The sequence below is a fragment of the Diabrotica undecimpunctata genome, chromosome 1, assembly GCF_040954645.1.
Source record: "Diabrotica undecimpunctata isolate CICGRU chromosome 1, icDiaUnde3, whole genome shotgun sequence".
NCBI lineage: Eukaryota > Metazoa > Arthropoda > Insecta > Coleoptera > Chrysomelidae > Diabrotica > Diabrotica undecimpunctata.
In genome coordinates, this window is record NC_092803.1 from 178,795,810 (window position 1) to 178,818,888 (window position 23,079).

The 23,079-nt window shown below is 32.7% G+C and overlaps 2 protein-coding genes and 1 non-coding gene across 4 annotated transcripts in view; 2 read left to right on the forward strand and 1 right to left on the reverse strand.

Annotated features, from left to right (window-relative positions):
* Nucleotides 1-810: 810 nt before the first annotated feature.
* On the forward strand, nt 811-10,914 carry LOC140441443 (uncharacterized). The gene is made up of 2 exons (XM_072532179.1): nt 811-1,200; nt 9,393-10,914. The coding sequence occupies exons 1-2, from the start codon at nt 963-965 to the stop codon at nt 10,520-10,522; spliced, it is 1,368 nt and encodes a 455-aa protein (XP_072388280.1). The 5' UTR covers nt 811-962; the 3' UTR covers nt 10,523-10,914.
* A 5,759-nt stretch (nt 10,915-16,673) lies between these two features.
* The window catches only part of LOC140432623 (retinaldehyde-binding protein 1-like), a 50,376-nt gene continuing 43,970 nt past the window's right edge, over nt 16,674-23,079 (reverse strand). For both annotated transcript variants that reach the window (XM_072520652.1, XM_072520653.1), the window contains exons 5-6: nt 17,634-17,850; nt 16,674-17,183 (exon numbers count right to left, since the gene is read on the reverse strand). In XM_072520652.1, the coding sequence (XP_072376753.1) occupies nt 16,984-17,183; nt 17,634-17,850 (417 nt within the window). In that variant the 3' untranslated portion in view covers nt 16,674-16,983. The remainder of the gene's footprint in view (nt 17,184-17,633; nt 17,851-23,079) is intronic.
* TRNAS-AGA (transfer RNA serine (anticodon AGA)) lies at nt 20,092-20,173 on the forward strand. The gene has a single exon. It is a non-coding gene; the product is annotated as a tRNA-Ser (tRNA).

The window sequence follows — 23,079 nt, forward strand, 5'->3', positions numbered from 1 at the left end:
AAAATTGCCATCCTCAAACTGAGCAAAATGCAAAAACTTGCTTGCCTTGGAATTACAGGGGTCTAAAGGGCACACCGACAGCAGCTATGACAGTACCCTACTAGACCTCCCTCCTTCACATTATAAGTAGGGAGTCGAGAGAAGTATATTATAGAATTTTAGAAAACCTGAGTAAGGTAATGGTTGTATTAGGACAGTGACGTTATAAACGACCATATGGTACCAGACTTCTGACGATGTGGTACCCAAATATAGGCATATTATCTTTTCAGGTGAATATCTGCCCACGAAGGGATCGGACAGAGGAAGTAGGATGCAATCAACTGGCTTCAGGGTTACACTTAGTACACAGACTTACAAAGACAGACAGTACAAAATAGTTCTTCTGTATTTCTATATAAAAACCAGGTTAGGTGGTTTAAAAGATTTTGGGTCTTAATAGAACGTTTTTTCCTATTTGATATAAATATCACCCTAAAAACTCTTTATTGTGGTGGTACATTCTGTAAACTTAAGTAATCCTTTTAAATATGCCTATTTATAAGTCGGAAAAGTGAATCTCCAATAAGAATATTTTTTCATTTTTCAGTGTGTTTCTTTAGGAATTATAATTGTGACGATCTGATAACTGTAATCTGTGTTGTAAATCTAATGATAATAATCAACCTTCAAAAAGATTAGGCTCTATTTTATTATTATATTTAATTTCAAAAATAACAAATAACTGTTATTTTTTTGCATAATTTCCCATTTTCACAATGACAGTTGAATGTAATTCATTATTTTTTTCCGGAATGTTGGTTGTATAGCCATTACCGTTAAATATTTTTTGAATTTTGAAAATCATATGTTTTTGTCAAATCAATCAAACAGTAAATGGTTGTTCAACTTTATTTTTGTTCTTCCGTTAAAAAACATAAAAGTGAGATTAGTGCATATATAATTCGTTAAGACGAAAGGAAATGTACTCCGAAAAACTAAATAGATCATATTCCGAATCGGATCTCTATATATCACAATTTGACAACCTGTCTGTTAGTGTTAGTTCTCCCAGGGATTATTATAAAGAGCAAAATTCTGGTTGTTCTATTATAAGGAGAATTTATGTTGAAGAAATTGTCTCACCAAGCCGAAATCTAGGTGACAGTACATATTCAACATTTGGAAATGGTAAAAAAAGTTGTAGCTATAATGAAATAGGTAAGATCATCAAACTGATTTATTTTTGTATAATCTGAAATACACCTCTATTCTAACTTAAAGCTTACATGGTGGCAGATTATTAACTTTTTAATTACTTGTCAATCCATGTGGTATTTGGGAATATTCTTTTATCACAATTTTTAATCAAAGTGCCATACATCCACATTGTGTACAAGAAGTTCTAATTTATATGTTTATACATAGGTATAGACTTGTCTGATGGTAAGATTTTCCCACTTCAGATATTCAAGATAATTTATGTGATTATTGGTTTAATTATAATTTCAACACTCTTTGTTATTATTAAAATATATTTTTCACATTCTCAACTGCTGAGTTTATTATCTGGAACACATACAGGGAAGTACCAACAAAGTATATTTTTACATTTTGAAAATATAGGTACATGCAAACATGCAATGAAAAAATTTACTGCTTTTTATTCCTGAAATTTCTGAATATCAATTTATAAAAATAATAAACATTTATAAATAATGTCCACTTGAAACCTAAAAAACGACAGCTGAAAAACAGTTGATAAAAACTGACTATTAAAATTTATATACAGATAAATTTTTAGTATATTTTCAACCTACTTACAATCTTTAGATCATTGACTTGTTCATATAGAATAAATGAATATTATAAAGTAGATATTGTATTCCTTACAAAGAAAATCAATAAAAAGTGAGTAATCTAATCTTTTTCACTTTAGATGGAGATGTTCAATATTTACAATTTTTTATGCAAGGCATGTGTGATGTTTTTTTTTTATTAAACTAGTGATTTGACTAGAATTATTTCACATTATTCCTGTACCAATAAGGTACATAGTCAAATAAGATATGATTATTGTAATATAGCATACAAAACAACTAAAAGGAGAAGCTGAAAACCAAACAGCAGGAACAGTCAAGTAAGTGATACTGTGAGATCAAATAATATTAAAACAAATTACTTAAGGCAACTATAGTCAAGACCAAATGAAATACCTATACCTCAAGTCCTGAAATAATGAGATTTCTGCTTCAATGTGGGAACCATTTCTGAAATAATAGGGTTAAGTTCCCACTAAAGAGGACTTTGTTTTGTCAAATGTTGATAGCCATATCATTTTTATTATTTGTTTATTTGACAGGAAACCCCCAATATAGTATATATTATATAAATTAAAAAAAGCTTCTACAAAAATAGTATTTTGTAAGTTCTGAATTTTTTGAATACAATTTACATTCCAAATTATCTTTTAATTGGAAGGATTTAATTGGATAGTTGAATTGAAAATTAGAAGTTAGAAGTTAAACCTATGCTCAGAGTTGTAAAATATCAGAATATGATGTATAAAGAAATGAAACATTTATAGAAAATAAACATTTTATAGAGGCATTACAAAAAACACACATTTTAAGGGAAAATCCATTAACTAACATCTTAAGAAATTTGGACTTTTTAATACTCCCCACAACTTTGTTGTAAGGCATTGTTTACAGTCTAGGCTCTCCCTTATGTTGGCATCGCAATTGCAACTCATGACTCTCCATTTCAGCAATTAAAAAAAAACATTGTTATTTCTGGAATTTTTAACAATAACTATAAAGTTTTATTTACGAATGTATCATAACAAGAATAATTAATTAAGATTAATAATTGAATTGAAATACACTAAATGACGTCAGATGTGCACTCAGTCCCTTCTTTCATATTCCATCGTAATGTTTCTATGTTTTTCATGTAAATATAGAACAGAAAATACTTTTTATCAAAATATTTTAACTATTTATATATTAAATTTAATTTAAATATTTTAATTTTTTATATAATATTTTATAATTATTATAGTCGAGAGAATTTTGGCTGAGAAATGGGATTTTTCTGAAGATTTAGCAAAGATATTTTTGTTTATTTCCATTATTAACAAATATTCATATAAACAATAAATCCCATCAAACAACCAATAAAAGAACAATACATATGAGGGGTCTATTGAGTATAGCTGGTCTAAAGGTTATAAAATAAAAAATATAAAATATACTCATTTATAATAAAGCTTTTATGTTATATTTCAAATATAAAATGTATTACACACAAAAACCAGGAATAAATTCAGTGTGTTCTCAGTTTAGGCCACTAAAATCCTGCATATGTCAACATAAAACATTCACATAGAATTGAAGTTCCTCTATCCACTTCCTGTTTGTACTAAAATGCTAGACACTTCTCCACCCTTAATTCCAAAACTACTTCGTAAATTAAAAATAATTTCAAACAATTAGAAATTCTAAACCACCTAAAATTGTTAGCGAATTAAATGTTTAAACAAACCACCACCTTGTGTCAAACAGAAACAAATCTTTTGTGTCAGTTGCTCCAAGTTGGTGGCTCACTTGAATTCATGCCTGTACAACTTGGTATTTAGCATCCCCCAAAAATAACAATCTAGGGGAGCTAACTCGCCCGACCGACGGGGCCATTTTATTGTACCTTGTGTACTAATCACACATTCACGAAAAATCAAAGCTAAATAGTATCTAATTGCCTGTGCATTGTGTGAACGACAGCCGTCTTGAAACCAAATTTCGTTTAAGTTGCTTTAAAGATGTTGAAGTGCAGGAATAATTTGATTTTACAGTAATTGAAAATATTCGATATTTGATCTCCCAAAATTCCAATCTAAACGTTCAACTTTTGTGGATACTGCGGACGGACAGACACACTCAAATGCTTATTTTTCTGAGACCTAGAATATACAAAGGATGGATTATGTTTCTTGTGAATTGTGAAGGAGAACAAAATATTCTTCAAAAAATTATTCGCATTGCATTTCTCTAATTTCACAGAATTTCATCGGTTTAAAATGATCATCAGGAAATATTTTGTGACCTTTATAACAATGGTAGTTGTTTCTTTTCAAAATAGTTCTCTCGTGTTTTTTCATTTAGGTAAATCAACTTCAACGGCAATGTGTTTACTTGAACAAGGTGTCGCTTCTGAAAATGCACAGACCTGGTATCTCTAATTTTCCGTTCTTGACTATTTTTCATTTCCCGAGGTTGTTCTGATGGACAGCAGTTTTACATTTGCCATTAGTACAGGCAAGCTACAGTTTACTATTACTAACTATTAGTACAGTAATAAATAAATTAATGGTTTTTTGTACTGAATGGCCCCCAAAGTACCATTTTATTATTTGTACTTTTTCTGCAGTTGTCTGAAAAGTCGGCATATTGAATTTTGATTATCAAACCTTGCTACTTCTAAAATAAATGATCTTTATCTTTATTAGATATCTCGCTGTTTTTTTAATACCCACCATAATTTTTTTCCGAACCTGTATATATTATTATAATGTCCAGTTCCTAGCGTCCGGTTCAGTCTCCATTCACGTCTATCGGCCCAGTCTTCTGGTTGTAGATCTCTCTGAAATTGTCTTTTGGACACCATCAAGTCATGTTGTTTTTGGTCTTTCTCATTTTTTTTTGCTCAGGTAGCTGTCAATCCAATATTATAATATTGGATTGTTGATATTAGAAAAGCATATTTCAATGAATCTATATAAACTGTGGGAGGACCCTGTTGACCGCTGCTCTAAATAGTTCTGTAGTACTGCATTCGAATCATTCCCTCTGGTTCTTAATCCTGAATATTCTTCGTCTTCTCAAGTTGTAATAATGAGTATTTTTGCCCTCTCATCACATGTCTTAAGTACTCAAGTTTTCATCTTTTGATAGTTAATATGATTTCCGCTCCATTTCTTATCCTTCTAGTTATTTCCACTTTTGACATTCTTTGAATCCACGATATAATACCTTAAACCGAAGAATTCTTAGGCATAGCTCTAATAATATAGAAACTTAAAATGAATGATGCACGCGCGTTTTCCCATGTATTTTTATATATGTATGTATTATATGTTCCCAAGTATTTTTAGGTGTCCACAATCTCAATTACAGTATATTCAATTATCAATTGGATGTTTGCATCTGCTGATTTAGTCATGATCATGCATTTAGGTTTCTTCAAATTCATCTTCCGACTGTATTCATGACAGCATTCGTTGTTGCATTACGTTCTGTAAATTCTTTAAATACTGCTTCACATAGACATCGAATAGTGGGGACAGGTCGCAACCTTGGCGGTCTCTGTATTTTAACATTTCGGGTGTTCTAGTTGTCAACTCGTACCTTGGCAGGTTGATGCGGCAAAATCGGTATCAGTAGTCATTAAAGATATTGATTACTGAGGATTGTATATACTCTGTATTCAATTTAGTTTTCTGTTACATTTGGAATTCTCCACGTTTATATAATATGAAGGGTACAGAGAAAAAAGGAGGTATGTCAAAAATAACACATTAAACGGAACAAAGATTATAGTCTTGTCATTTACATTGATCAAGGTATTACCAGAGGTTAAATATAAGGCTTCAGTTGAATTGCAAAAACATAAAGGAAATATTAAATTTAGTTGAAAAAATACTTCTATATATGTTTCGTATGAAGTACGCATGTCTGGAAATTTTTCTACGTACATTGTGTACATTTGGAGCGTGACCTGTCAATTTTAGTGACTTTTGTAGAACTTCTAACTTTTTTTCCCAATTCCATGCAATGCCAAAAAGGCCTTCTGACATACTGGAACTTCTTGTGTTTCGTCATCTACATTATAACGTATTCTATAACTAAAGGCGGCATCATGAAGACGTGCAGAGTCCTGTGATACTCGTGGTCTTCGTTTCTGTACAGTTTGTACAGTAATTAATCCGCATAAGTATATATTTTGGGCATCTTTCGACTCCATGAGGTTGAACTTTCGAATAATTTTAATTCTTGCTTGTTCCGGTATTTGTAGAAAACACTTAAACCTAACGCACTTACAATCCGGTTCTATTACATGGCTTTGTCTATTTAATTTTTTATTTACTTCATGAATTCGTCCATATTTTCTACGTTTCCTTGCATTATTTTCCCGTGTGTCCATAACATCACATTTCATAAATTCGTCACTCTCACTAGACATATTTACAACTTGATAACTCTCCTTTCAAGTTCAGTAAACAAACATACATAACCTCTAAACAACTCTAAACTAAATTTTTTTAAAATGTTTCGTAAATTTTTAAACAGTACAATAAAAAGTTATGTGACGGTTTTTCGTAGCGTTGGAACAAACTTATTTTTAATTCAATACTTTGAATATTGTAAATATCTTACTTTTTAAGTTTTAAAATTAAAAATTTAACAATTTAACATATTAAAAATAAAGATTTTATTGTGATAAAAAAAAACAAAAAAAAGACAGTTTGCTAATCAATGGCATCGAAATTTGATTAGGCGTGGATGCATTAGTTATATAAATAGCTCTGTTCGTACTCCTTTCCCACTTCCCCCTAACTACATCTTTCATGATGGTTTTAAGCTTTTAAGCAGACGGCCACGGTTTGAGTTTATGCAGTCGCCCTCTTAAGGATTGTTTTGAAGTATAATAACCATAACCAAATCGCCCATTTCAACTGCCCTTCTAATCATCTTCTCAAAGTGACTAGTCTGTACAGGGTAAGATATGCAATGCTAACCTTATGGGAATTTCGCCAAGACGTTGCCAGTTTATGCAGTGAGCGATGGCGTTCTCTATTGTCTATCTTTCGAAATAAACGGAATAAACCAGGAGTTCTCAACAAGTCCTCACGTACAATTTTATGTAATTTACAAATATCGTTTGCTAATAATTTTACATAATACTGTACATTAATTGTTTCCAATAGTAACTTATCAACTTTTATCTTTTATTAGTATCAGTAGTATAATAAAATGCGCATTAAATAAACATTGTTTCAAAGTTTAAAATAATTTCGGTAATTTCTACTAACTGCCAAATTTAAAATGTTATTTATGTCCCAGCGATGCTAATTACTGCCATAATGTGTAAGGAATTTGTAATTTTGGTTGATATCAACTGCAAATACTTTCTTCTAAGTTATTCAGTAATTAAGAAGCAATTATTAGAGTAATTCTTGTACAGAATATGTTTAAAAGCTTGATACATCTAGGGCCTTAATTGGTCTTTATTTGTTCTTCGGAGCGCGTAAACATATTCGAGTTACGATTATTTGTACCATCTTGGATGTGAAACGTGGAAAAGCTCTGAAACTTTCAGAGAAGCAGATACTAATGAATATTATTAATTATCATCTTAATCAGGATAACAACGATTCTGTATCAAGTGTAATTAGAATACAATCTCCAAAGAGTAGGCCCAAGAAGCGAAAGGTTATTAATTCCCGTGACAAGTACGATGAAGGTGTCAAAGGCCAAATTCGTAGAATAGTTTATCAATTTTTTCGTGACAACATACCACCAACAATAAACATCATATTAGCTGTTGTAAATGTCGAAGAAACTTCGCCCAACTTTTTACGGGCCACCCTACATCGCTTGCTGAGTGATATGAATTTTGTGTTTATAAAACGTGGCAGAAATTCAATTTTGATTGAAAAACCAGAAATCATCTCGTGGCGTCATCGTTATTTACGCGCAATTCGTAAATACCGTGCAGAAGGATACAACATAGTGTATTTGGATGAATCATGGGTAAATATCGGGCACAGTGTTAATAAAGAATGGGTTGATAAAACAAAGACATCCCATCGCGATGCTTTTGTTCGTGGTCTGACAACAGGATTAAAAGCTCCAACAGCTCGTGGTGCACGGTTCGATTTATTGCACGCAGGATCTACCAGTGGATTTTTTGATGGAGCAGAGCTCACGTTTTTGGCAAAGAAAAATACTCAGGACTACCACGACGAAATGGATGGACCGACCTTCGAAGATTGGTTCGAAAATAACTTAATACTAAATTTGCCAGAAAAACTGTTGTGGTGATGGACAATGCCTCCTATCACAGCAGAAAGTCAGAACAAATTCCCAACAGTTCAACACTAAAAAAAGATATTCAAGAATGGCTTCTGTCACCATATCACTGTGAACTCAATCCCATCGAAATGGTTTGGAGTGAAGTGAAACGGTATATAGCTGGACCCAACGCGAATTTTAAAGAAGCTGAAATGCAAAATTTAATTACAGCAGCGTACCAGGTCATTACGCCAGAGAAATGGAAAAATTACGTAAACCACGTAATAGCAACAGAAAAAAAAATTGTTGGATGATATCGAACCAATTATTATAAATATAAATAACGTAGATAGTGATGACAGTGACGATAATAATGGTGATGATGATAGTGAAGCAGAAACTAAATGTGACAGCGATTGAAAGAAAAAGGAACTAAATATAATGGTGTACAATTACGATTACGTACACACGAAATTAAATACAATGACTTCTTTTATTTTCAACTTATTTATTAGTTTTATTTTCGGATATTTCTACGTTTTGTTACTGCCAACATATACAGTGCGGTTTTTAAAAGTCCTTCCCCCCTTAACTTTTGAACAGAACAATACATAAATAAAATGTTTCTTTATATTTTAGTTTTATTTTATTCGATTTTATTTAAATCTATAAACAAATGGTGTGTATCGCTAGCACATACTGTACAATTAAAAACAAACTGCTTGTATGACATAAATAAAAGGCAGTTCTTAATTTCTATTTTATTTTAATTTAACCCAAGTATGTTGTAGCAAATATTATTTATGTGTGAAAACCACTGAGAGAAGGAAGTCAGGCAGGGTCGTTATTGGGCATTAGTACTTAAGCTACCCTCAACAAGAAGATGGATTAGGCTAAGTAGTAAGAAGTGACGTTTATTTTAATACAAGTTTGCAAAGAAGTATGGCATCGATCTGTGCATTTACCCTGTACAGACTAGTCACAGACAATCTATATATGCGTCTATATTCTTTGCACGTACAAACTAAATTAACCGCTTTGTCGCCGTCGGTCACATTGGCATCCCTCCTTTTTTCCCTGTAGCGTTCGGACATGCCTCCTTTTTTACTCTGTATAACAAATATGTGTTACATCCTGTAACCTTTTTCATCGATGTGAATTTTTTACATGAAATAGTATCTGACCATAGTATAGTATTAGACCATATAGTGTGCCACTATATGGTCTAATTATTTCATTTTCGCCCGTCATTTGACATACCTCCTTTTTTCCCTGTACCCTTCATATATAATTTAATTAACTGATTTAATTAATGTCTCGACTAATTTGATTTGTTTTTAGGTAATTTGTGTAGTCCAATTTACAAAGAGACTTTTTCTAGTCCAATGTACAAAAGAAGAGATATTTACAAGGTTGACGATATTACAGCAGAACCAATGGATGTAGATAATTCATATACTGAAGAACGTTTCCCTTCAATGATATGCCCAGAAAGAGTTAGAAGTAGACAAAGTAAAAACAAAAGTAATAATCAATTATTAAAATCAGTGAATCAAACATGTAAACCAGAATTACCATTCGTTAACACTACCGAAGATCTAGATACTGATGAGACTGATACCAAAACTGAAAACAGTGAAAGTTTACCCCAACCATCACAGAAAATTAGAGTTATACATATTACTCACACAAAAAAGAATAATAATTTATACAAGAGCTGTGTGCTTTTTATAGTATTAGCTGTTGCTTTCTATTTTTATTTGTATCCAAATACCATATTTGTAAATAGTGATATCCAGATAGATGACATTAAAAGAGATTTAGAAACGAACATTATTGGACATACAAAAATAGTAGAGAATTTTATTCGGTTATTACAAAGAAGAGCTACATGGGCTGATAAGTTAAAAGTTGTAAGTTTTGTAGGATCCCAAGGAGTGGGAAAGACGTATTTTGCTAGGTTGGTTCAAAAGCACTTTCACCAAAATTTGGCACATGAGATCCATGCTTCGCATTTAGATTATAAAGTTAAAAGGCGAGAAATTTTAGACGCAATCAACAGTTGCTGTTTAAATTTAATTGTCATCGATGACTTAACAAATACTGACAGTATTGAACTCTTCGAGTTTGCTTATTCTCTTCCTAAAGACTCATTCATACTTTTAATTGCTATCTATAACACACATTACATTGACAAGAGTCTAAATAAAGTTATAAATTATGATGATCCAATAAAAATACGTAACAGTTTCGACAATTCTGGAATTAAAGGTTATGAGTTATTTGTATTTGAAGAGCTAACAAATGATCAAATTAGAGACTGGGTTCAAAAAGAACTTACCTCAAAAAACATTTCTTCGCCACATAGTAAAGAAATCATGGAGACTGTTTTAGAAAAACATGATACAAAAAGTGGATTAAAAGGATTGCGTTCCAAAGTGTTATTGGAATTGCAAAAATATATAAACTGAATTTGTCAATTGATATTGCATTTGAATTTTTATTGGTTTAGCCTGTCAGGCACAATGTTTTTAACTTATTTATTGTGTCTTCTATATGTCTGTGACATACTGGAACTTTGAGTTGATCGTTAGTTCTTTTTTAGCATTCCGTTTTTAATTTTTTTTACTTTAGTTTATCAATCTATCTGTTACTGTGTAATTCGTCATTCAAGTGTTTTTATATTGTTAATTCACAGATTAAAAATTGTTAATTATTGTTGAATCTCCGCTCCTTTTGGTGTATGTTTGAAAATACGTTTTAAAGCAAATTTTGCATAAAAAACTATTTCGAATTTTTGACTGATATTTGTAAAAAATATGTAATGTTAAAATTGTTTTATTTAAATTGATATTTTACTTTTTATTGCTTACTGTGTTTGATTGCTTTTTTGCCTTCCATTATATCGGCCCTCCCAAAGAAAACTGTCGTAACTCAAGATCACCCATTCCGAGATAATTGCGTTAAAAAATAATTGTGAAAAGTGACGTTCTGTAATTTTTCAGTCAAGGTGATTTTATTGGAAACTTTGGACTGGGTACCCGTAACGAGAGAAGAGACAGATTGGCTCAATTCTGCCAAGAGACCGAATACTTATTATGATCAGGAGACTCTATACATGGAAATCTCCAGCAGACAACCAACATAACGTCATCAGAAACCAAATTGACTACTTCTCATCTGGAGAAAATCATACCCCGGAGCTGATGTGAGATCAGATCATAACCCAGTTGTAGGAAGGTTTAGAATTAATCTAAAAAAGCTTGTGGCTAAAACTAATGTAGAGAGGATACAAGTATCCCATTTGAGAGATTCATCAACAAAAAAGCAAGTCACACTAAAAATTAAAGAAGAGCTCACCAAAATAGAAATGATTCCTACTGAAGATGCGAACAGGAAATGGCATATGTCAAAAGATTCTCTTATACGCACATGTGAGACAACACTAACACCTAAGCTGATCAAGAACAAAATTGAATGGATGACCGATGAGATTCTGGATCTCATGGAAGCAAGGAGATCCTTTAAAGACAAAAACATGTATAACACACAGAAATAAGGAGAAAGATCAGAGATACAAAGGAAAGATGGTATAGTGACAGATGCGAAGAAATTGAACAGTTGGTAGAGAAACATGATAACTTAAACCTTCATAAAAAAAAATAGGGAAATAACAGGCACTAATATTAAGAAAAAATCAAACATATTGCTGGATAAAAACGGCAAAATAATTATAGACGTCGGTGAAAGGCTTAAAAGATGGCAGGAATATATTCAAGCGCTATTTAAAGACGAACGGACAGATAGTACTAGAGCAGGAAAAAATCGGCAACGGCCCAGACATAACAGAAGATGAGGTAATAGAGGCGATAAAGCGAACAAAGAAGGCAACAGGTCCTGACGAAATACCTGTAGCCATAATACGGTTAATAGAAGAACAGCAAATTGGAATATTGGTCGACTTATTCAATACAATATACAGTACAGGATCATTCCCAGAGATTGGCTGATGTCAACATTCATAACACTACCAAAAAAACCAAATGCAAAAGAATGCCAAGACCACCGGATAATAAGTTTAATGATTCATACGCTCAAAATATTTTTAAAAATTATACACCGGAGAATACACAACAAACTTGAGCAGGACATAAAGTGACACACAATTTTGATTTAGAAATGCACTGGGAACGAGGGAAGCCCTGTTCGCTGTGAATGTACTTGTGCAAAGGTGCATGGATATTAATCAGCCAGTATATATGTGTTTCTTGGATTACAACAAAGCCTTAGATAAGGTCAGACATAACCGTCTTATCGAATTACTTGACAAGAAAAACTTAGATATGAGAGACATCAGGATCATTAGCGCTATCTATTATAATCAGATCGCTGTGGTAAAAGAGAACAACGTCTTTTCAAATGAAATACAGATTGAGAGGGGCGTCAGGCAGGGCTGTGTCCTGTCTCCTACTTTGTTCAATTTGTATTCAGAGGAAACAATCCAGGAAGCACTAGAAGAACTATGTGAATAAAAGTAAATGGCCGACCAATCAATAATATACGATTTGCCGACGACATTATTTTATTAGCGGAATGTCTTGAGGATTTACAACAGATGGTTGACAGAGTGGTAGAAGTCAGTCAAGAAAACATAAAAATAGGCATGGAGAACAAATTAAACAAGTTGAAAAATATAAATATCTGGGTACAATAATTAACGAAAATAATGAGTACACAGAAGAGATTAAGGCAAGAATAGGACAGGCAAGAAATTCTTTTAACAAACTGAAAAAAGTACTCTGCAGCAGGGACATTTCAATTTCTTTAAAGATAAGACTTCTGAGATGCTACGTGTTCTCCGTATTATTTTATGGGTTGGAGGCTTGGATATTAAAAAAAGATGTTTCGGACAGATTAGAAGCCTTTGAGTTATGGGCCTACAGAAGGATATTTAGAATAAGTTGGGTGGATAGAGTCACGAATGTCGAGGTGTTGAGAAGAATGGGAAAAGATAAAGATGTTTTAAATACAATTAAAGTCAGAAAACTGCAATATCTGGGACATATCATGAGGGGCGAGCGTTATAACTTGTTGCAATTAATAATGCAAGGAAGAAAGTGCGAATTGCCATGATGGTTGTAAACCTTCTTAGAGGAGATGGCACATTAAGAAGTAATTTTTTAATTATCACTACTACATTTTTCATTTTTTCACTTAACAATTATTTGTGCAATCGGAATTATTGCAAACGAATATAAATTTCATAGAGATATTCCATTTTGGGTTTTGAATGAGTTACTAGTAAGTTACTAGTAGTTATAAGTAAAATCTGGTGCCCGACAAGGCTGTGTCGTGTCTCAATTGCTCCTTAACTTGAACTCTGAATACATTTTCAAACAAGACCCCCAGAGGACCAATGGTCATGGGGGAATAACTGTTTGTTTTATAAGGAGAGCTATTACATTAAGCAATTACTGTAATTTAAAGCAATAAACATTTCTGAATCTGAGAGAATAGATTTTCTCCCTATCTATATTAACTATTTGATCAGTCCTTCTGTATGGAGTCGAAGCCTGGACATTAAAATTAAATACCATGAGACATTATCGCAGAATGCTTAGAATATCATAGACACAGCACATTACGAATTGAACAAACAGTATTAAACATAGAGAGTTAGAACTTTTAACAACGATTAAGGCAAGAAAGACCTCGTACCTAGTACACATAATGGAAAATAACAAATATAATTTGCTGCAAATAATAATTGAAGGGAAGATAGAGGGTAGAGGAGTAGAGAGAAGAGCCATGTCATGGCAACTTGTGGAAATTATATTTAAAACTGTTCGCCACTAGAATGGGTTTTCCCCATTCGCTTAACATTTCAGTAGCTTGCATTTTCTAGCACGATATGATTAAATACAAGCAAGACGCAAAACTATCAGTAAACTAATTTGAAATAAGTTTGCGGCGAAGAGTCTACGAATTTAATGAATGATGGAAAAATCAAATTTTTAACTGGCCATCCACACCAATAAAATTCATCGCCTACCGCCTAAATTTCCAAGAATTTTATCGGGAGCCAATTCACGCAAACTCTTTTATCATTTCATTATTTCAGTATATTGTTGTTATAGTGGAGAATGCCTTTTAATCATTACGACCCGAAAAGATTTTAGGACATTTGATGCATAAACGCCTTTCCTATCAGCTCATGTCCAGCACGATTCGGCGAACACATTACTAATTCAACCAAAGCGGAGAATTACTCCACACTCGCTTACATTTTTTTGTACAGGCCATCTCATTGTAAGGAATGCTCTGCTGCCACTTCTTCTTCTTCTTGATGTGCCTATCCGTTACGAATGTTGGCGATCATCATGGCAATCTTTATCTTATCTGCAGCAGCGCGGAAAAGCTGCACATATGTTGTATTGAACCAGATTCTGAGGTTCTTTAACCAAGATGTTCTTCTTCTTCATGTACCTCGTTTTCCAAATATTTTTCCTTGCAGGATGGCTTGAAGGAGAGTATATCTTAATTTATTTCGCATAATATGTCCGAAGAACTGTTACTTTCGAGATTTGATGGTGATCAGTACTTCTCGATTCTTATTCATTCTTCTGAGGACCTCCTCATTTGTGACTCGGTCAGTCCACGGGATCTTTTTTAACACCATAAAAAAGGACAGAGAAGACGTAGCATCGCAGAATTCTTACTTTTGTATCAAGAGAGAGGTTGTGACTCTTGAAGAAGGCCCCCATCCGATTGAAGGTGGATCTAGCTTTTCCGATGCGTGCTCTAATCTCCTGGTTGTTGGTCCATTCTTTATTTATTATGGTGCCGAGGTAGTTGTAGTGCGTCACTCTTTCTACAGGGGATTGGTTGACGTAGAGTTGACCTGTTATTGTTTTCTTGCTAATTATCATAAGCTTTGTCTTCTTAACGTTTATATTGAGTCCATATTGTTGACTGTAATACGTGATTTTGTTCATAAGAACTTGTAGGTCTTCTAAGTTGTCCGCAAATACTATGGTGTCATCTGCATATCTGATGTTGTTTAGCCGGCAACCATTTAGTAGAATGCCTTTTTCAGTTTCGTGCAAAGCTTCGATAAATATTCTTTCAGGGTCCAGATTGAAGATTAGAGGAGATAAAATACAGCCATACCTCACTCCACGCATGGTTTTCACATAGTCAGTGTATTCTCCTTCAACTCTGAGATTTGCTGTCTGATTCCAGTAGAGACTTCTAATTATTTTCAGATCTTGGTTGTCAATTTCTGTTTCTTTTAGTATTTGCATTATCTTGGCGTGCTGTACTCGATCAAACGCTTTCTCGTAATCAACCAGACATGCCTATACGTCGCAGTTGACGTCTCAGCATCTCTGGAATAAGACTAGTACTGAGAACAAAGCCTCTCTAGTACCAACAGCATTTGTGAACCCGAACTGGTTGGGGGAAATTTGACTTTCACAGAGCTTGTAGATTCTCTTATGAATTATCTTTAGGAACAATTTTAGGAGATGACTCATGAGGCTTATAGTACGGTAATATTCGCATTTTTTGGCTCCTGATTTTTTTGGAAGTGTAATAAACTCAGATTTTAGCCATTTTGTTGGTATTTCTCCAGAGTTGTATATGTTGTTAAATATCTTTGCGATTATTGCTACTGATTCGTTGTCCATTAGTTTGAGTAGTTCTGCTTGTATATTATTAGGGCCTGCCGCTTTGCCATCCTTTAACTGTGTAATTACTGTTTACCGGAGTAAACTTCCTGCTGTAATAATCTTGGTCCATCATTTACCTCTTCTTCTAGCTCAAAGGTGTTATCTCTTTGGTCTTCAAATAGTTTTTCTAGATATTATTTCCATGTTCTTATTTTACTCTGTTTGTCCAAGATGATGTTTCCGTCAGAATCAGTTATATTTCCTTTCTGCCTTCGTCTTAGTCCCCCTGTGAGTTCTTTAACTTTTCTATGTACATTGTGACTATCGTACTTTGACTGCAGAGTCTCAATTTATTCGCATCTTTCCCTGGCTTCTTTTTCTTTCGCTTCTCTGATTTTCGTTCTTATTAATATATTTATGGTTTTATATTTGTCTGCGTCATTTTTGGCTTCTCTTCTCTTGTCCATTAGTTTCAGGATCTCATCTTTTGTCCATGAATATTTTCTTCATTAATCTATTTGTCTTTAAGTGTTTATCCTTTACATTTTGCACTATTTCTGTAATATGTTTTATCGTTTGTTCTTCGTTCGATTCGTCTCTAATTGCTTTCACTTGCTCGTTTAACGTGGCTTGGACTCTCATCCTCGTATCAAGGTCTTTCAGCATACGTAGGTCGTATGATTATGCTTTCCTTTTCTGCACTGTTTTGAGTTTTACTCGAAATACTCCTACCAGTGGAACGTGGTCTGTCTCTAAGTCTGCTCCAGGATAAGTCTTGACAGATGTAAAGCTGTTTCGGAATCTTTTATTTACTAAAATGTTGCCTGCTGCCACTAAGAGGCACGTACTTTATGTGGGATATACACATGGTATTCATTATTAAGTTGTGACGAATAATCTAAAGTCAGTCGCACCTATGAAAACTCTTACTATGGGACAAAGTAATAATATATTTATACAAATAATACTTTATTATAAAAATAGTTATAATATATAACAGGTAATCACATAATTTCCACGGATGATTTGTTGAAATGAATGAAAATAATAAAAATGCATGAAGCTTAACCTAAACCAGAATCAGATTGGTATAAAATATATACAGACTGTTTTAACAAGAAATAATAACATTACATAAAATTAAATGTATGAAACACATTGGTATATTTAAGTAACATACTGATTAATTCATTATGAAACAAGTTTCTTGTTGAAACATTTGTATACACAACCTAAGTCTATTTCTAATTCTAAGCTTAACCCTAATCTACTTCTAGCCTCCTAAAATTGCCTGTTATTCCACATAAGGAATCGCCTTCAGAGCCACAAGAGGTCACGTTCCTTTTCAGAGCCGATACGGCTCCTTCTTTTGCTTTCTCGGTGAATAGCTCTTCATTAACTTCCATCCTGTCGTGAGACATTAAAATAGGATGAGCTGCGTACAGTTCTTTTTTCCATAATGCTAAAAAAAACCAGTATTTCTATTAGTTTCTTTAAATTTCAAATTGTCCATGAAGAGACGAATGGAAATAAGTTGGACTTTATTTAAATATAACACAGTTAACATTAAAAAATGCAATGCGATAAATCAGATTATTTTGTAATTGCAAGCTCTAAATCAAATAAAATTGGAAAGATCACAAGGCTAAAATAAAATAAGAAAAAGATGAATTTAAGATCATCTGTTAAATGTCTATAAAGAAATATAAGCTAAAATGTGAGTATTATTTTTGAAGAAACAATTTTTGGCACCGCTGTATTTTTAATCTATGTCTAATCTACTGGTCCATTCGCCACCCCACCAATTCTTTAAGTTCGTGCGTGGTGGTGCGTGTAATTACCGTGCGAAGAATCCTGGCGCTTTAAATGCCCAGACTTAAAATATAGGTACAAGTGAAACGAATTGACTTACCTATCATTTCAGCCATCGGCATGGTTCCTCCATATTCTTTGGGTAGAATGTCAACTTCTATGTGGCCGCTCGATATCATATCCTGAATACTGCTGTATAATCTAACCCGACTACGTATCTTCTCAGAAATTAGAGACATACCGAAATCGACAGCAAACTTCATTGTTGGAAGAACGTGCATACCGTGAACCTCTTTGTGTCTCATTGGGAGGGTTTTCTACAAATTATAACACAAACCATTAAGTATATTTAGGAAACAATAAATTTAAAAGATTGTAGTTTAATTAGCATTTTTTGCGAATTTCACTAAATTTTGTTTTTCATTTTGCAAGTATTTGATACAGAAATTATACATAAATAAACAGCTAATAGTACTTTATAGGTATGTGGTCGATATTTCGACCACTGCACTAATAATACTTATGAGCTAGTAATTGACATGAAAATTTACCGAGGTGCAAACTCAGTAAGTATTTGTAACAAATAATTTATAACAAAAAAACAATATTCCAAATCATATATATATTTAGGGATTCTACAGTATTCTCTGCCTTCCCTCGCTCAACCGTTTCCATCTCTCTCTGTTGTTCCATTCTCCATCGTTTAGGCCTCTCTTACTCATGGCGTCGTTTACTTCGTTCCTCCAGGATTTTCGGGGTCGTCCTCTTTTCCTCCTTCCTATGGAGCTCCATTCGGTTTTTCTCTTTATCCATCTGCTGTCGCTAGTTCTTCTTACATGTCCATACCACTTTAATCTTTTTTGTTCTATATATGTTAGTATGTCTGTTTCTATATATGTTAGTATGTCTGTTTCTATTGATGTTCTTTGCTTTATTTCGTCATTACTTCTCCTATCCATTCTTGTTACTCTGCAGCATCTTCGCAGGCATTCCATCTCTGTTGCTACTATCTTACTGCTGTTTTTCTTGTTTATGATCCAATTTTCAGCCCCATATGTCATAATACTTCGCACTAATGTTTTATAAATCTGCATTTTTGTCTTCATATTTACCATACTGAGTTAAGTTGTCGGATTGCTGTTCTTGTTTGTCCTAATCTTTGTGTAATTTCTTCCTCTGTTGTTGCATTTTTCGTGATTATAAACCCCAGGTATTTGAATTTATCCTTTCCTTTGATTGTTACGTTGTCATCAATCTGTAGATCTTCTATGTCTTCTTCACTTGTAGATAGGTACTCTGTTTTCGCGAGGTTAATATCTAGGCCAGCCTTGGTATATTCTTGGTATATTCCAAATCACTTCGAGTAAAATTTTTTTATGTGAATCTCATCAAAATAAATACTTTTTTTATCTTGGTAATTTTTCAAAAAAATGATTCTTTTTCGAGTTATTTGCAATTATCATAATGGCATGATTGCAGAAAGTTACGAAAAATACGAAATAGTTGTTTAAATTTAAAACTGTTTTTAACAAGATAGAAACCACTTATCCTAGTCAAAATATTCTTACTTGTAGTTCCAAAATTTTAAAGCTTTTTGTAGAATTGTAATTCATTTAGTAGTTTTTTAGAAAAAACTGAACCAAAAATCACTAATTAAGGTATTTTTTCAACAAAAAATTGCAAATAACTCGAAAAGGAAGCATTTTTCGAAAAATTACTAAGAAAGAAAAAGTATTTATTTCAATGAGATACGCCTAAAACAATTTTACTCGACGTGATTCAAGAAACAGCTTTTTTGTTATAAGTTATTTGTTAATAACAATTTCCGGCCCACTCAGAAAAATAAAAAAATAAATAAATTTAAAATTAAAAAAATATATAGAATCGAATAAAAAATGTTGGTGCGGCAAAAATGTAAAACACTTCTAAGCGTCTTTTTTTGATTGGTAAATAGTGGTTCATTTCTGTTAAAGATAGTAAATGATTTTATTCTTTGATTTTCTTTTTCTAATACCAAATTTAGTTGTTCTCCTCAAATACTCCTATATTTTGTCTTCACATATTCTCATATTTATTTATTTTCAGACCAAAAACTGTAGTTAAGGTCTTTATAATCTTGGGCGATAATCACCTGATGACCTGATCATCTGCGACACAAAGTAGCTATATCTAAAAGTTTGCCCATATCGGTACGTTCCTTCTTCCATTTTGTGAATGTTTCTTTAATATAGATCTCCAATCGAATTATCTCAAGCCCTTTGCTGCGTTAATTTCAGGTGTTACTTAAATACTCACTTTAATTCTTGTGTTTTTGTGGTGAATGCTTCATCTTGCCATACGCGACTGTGTTGTAAGGAAAAAGAAAAGTCACAACAACTATTTACGTCCAATCCAATAGCAGATTGCCACAGTTATAATAATTAATATAAAAAGTATTAAAAATGATGTAATTTTTTATGGTAATTTCAAAATTTTAGATGCTTTGCATTAATTAAAATATAAACAGGTTTTATTGCATTGATTTGAATACAAAGTGTTTTTGAAGACAAATAATTACAGCAGTCATGGCCGAGCGGTTAAGGCGTCTGACTAGAAATCAGATTCCCTCTGGGAGCGTAGGTTCGAATCCTACTGACTGCGATCATTTTATGTTTTTTTTTTTATTTTAGATTGAACATCAGAATCAGAATATATATAATTTCCAGTACTTTTAATTTGACAACTGCTAGGAACCAAAACAAACTTAATTATTTCAAGTTTTTTTTTATATAATTATACCTACCTAATCTTAGAGACTATTATTTTTATTTACTATTTCTTCTTACGTTTGTGTGAACAACATTCGGTCTGTTTTTCAATGTGCCTCCAGTAAGTTGTCGTTTCATCGTTTTCGTGGTCTTTTATATTATATACAATATAGTTTGAGTGAATGGATTCCTTGAGGGGGAAGGTGGTTTTTAGGATTACCTTACTTTTTAAAGCTTTCCTGTATCTGATATCTTGTGGTTTTTAATATAAATAAGACTAATGTACTGGGCCTGACGATGGGGCATATATTGTAAGCCTTGAAATCAGTAACCCAAAATTTATCATCATTAAATAATAAAAACTACTTAAGATTGTGAGTATTGACTCATTTCTCATTTACTAGTAATATGGACTCAAATTGGCAATCTTTTCATCATAATTTATAGTGGTTGTATGCTTGTATGCCTGTTGTGTTTGTTGTGTTCTGTATTGTAAAAAGGCTTTCTTCTTTTTTCCACATTTTCTCTTAATTTGCCATTTCTATTCGTTACTGTACGCAAAGTAGAAAGGATAATTGTGGACCCTAGAAGTAAAGGGTTATAAGTGACATTTTTGTAAATATTGAGAAAACTGCATCGCTGAACTGGAAATTTCTCATTCTATTTGGAGGTAAAAAGATCTATGCGATAAGTCTAAAAGGTGCTACTTTCTAGCGGTAAGTTACCTAGCCTACAAGCCAACTATAAGTAAGGCTTGAAAGAAAAGAGATACAAGTGCACTGGTACCTCTGTTCCACTGTGTCAGACTGTTAGTTGAGTTTATCATTTTGGATGGGTATAGTACTTTTGGGTGGGTTTTCTTGTATGGGTATTCTCTTAAGTAATACTTTAATACTGCTGCGTTTTAAGTCATTAAAAACTACAGTGTTTTTAAGAAGAGTTCGTTTTTTTTCTTTGCGGAATACGGAGCCAGTGATAGAGGATTTACCTGCTAATGAGTTTTCACTACCAAAGCAGATTGGCAAAAAAAAGGATTCGGAGGTCAGATAAGTAAAAAAAACAGGGCTAAAATAGCAAGCAAGAAATTCAGGTGAAGCTTTCAAAAACACAATACTCATGAAGCTAAAAAGTTACTAGAACTTGAAAATCATCATTGTGGGAATAAATTTACAAATTAATATTATTTCACAAGAAAAAAGACTTTTAATTTTTAAAGAATATTGAGCATTGAGCATTGGAATCTCCAAACAGCTTTTCTAAGTCGATCCATACAGACTGAGTCTATAAAAAGAAAAAAACTAAATGCAGTTTATAGTAATGGAAAATGATTTTCAATTACGCCATACTTTAAGAAGAGCGTAAGTGGAAAGAGCATCAAAATGGTCACATTTTCAGCAGGACAAACCTTTAACCCTGTTTTACAAGAAAACAGCTGGAGGTATCATAGAAATGAAAACCATTCGAGCTGGAAAAAACTAAAATATAAAGAATTATAAATCAATTATGTATTAGTGTTATGGTGAAGGATACATTTGTACAAAAACTTTAAGATCTTTTCACATTTTTTACCATTATGTTGCATTTCTTAGCAGTAAAAAGGTACAAGTGCTACTGAGCGACCTAAAAATAGCTCCAAAATGAGTAAAGTCAATAAAATTATGATCTTCTGTTACCAATAATAATATTAATGCCTAAAGTTGCTTAATTGGAGAAGAAAAACTAGCATTAAAAATTATGGTAATTACAGCGAAGGCTCAACTTTAAACGGCATTTACTCAAAATTTACTTTTGTCACTTACATATCTTTACTTCTAGGGTCCTCAATTCAACAAGTGAATATTTAATAAACACAGATTCAAATAATTCATAAGAAATTCCAGCTGCAAACACCTGATAAACGGAAAATAACTGTGACAGACTTGAGGGACTATCTATGACAAACAGTTCATTAAAAATACAATTTACCATTTTCACGAGATTGACGATTGTTGTGTATCAATGAAACTCTTGCAGACAAGGCGTACAAGTGGACTATGAGTGTGAGTTCCCTCTACAGGATTAAATCTTTGGGATTTAATGGAAGAAAACGAAAGATAATCGAAGTTTATTAATGGAAAGGAATGACATTCGTGTTTTACATCTGAAGTATTTAGACAATATTAAATATTACAGGAGTAAATGTATGTATATGTAACCTACGTACATGCAGGATACACTACGCTGAACAGCTGACCAGATGATAGTGATAAAGGATTGTTTAAAAATATTTCAAATGGGAGTAGGTTGCTTATCATACACGGTAAAGGCAAATGGGTTTATACCAAATGTTTCTTTGATTTTTATATCAGGGCCTAGTCTGGAGATTATCATAATGGCATGATTGCAGAAAGTTACGAAAAATAGTTAAAAGAACAGTTAACCACCAATTTGCTGTAGGATCTGTTGTCACTGAGAATGTTCCATACCATAATGTAAAATTTAATAGAGCACCTTCCAGTAATTCTAAAAAAGTAGATGTTATATTGGTTGACAGAAAAAAATATACCTACCATTTTTAATATCAATGATAAAACCGTAACTGCATTCAATCATCAAACGACACAAAGAAGGTTTTATTCAATGTAAATTTGACAAGTTACTGCAAAAATGGAGACATATTTCCTTAAAATGTCCACCATATTATCCAGACTTAAGCCCTATAGAAATGGTTTGGATGCAAATAAAAAATGGAATTATAAAACAAAATGTTAATTTTACGTTACGAGTTGTAAAACTGTTGGTGGAACAGGAATTTGTCAA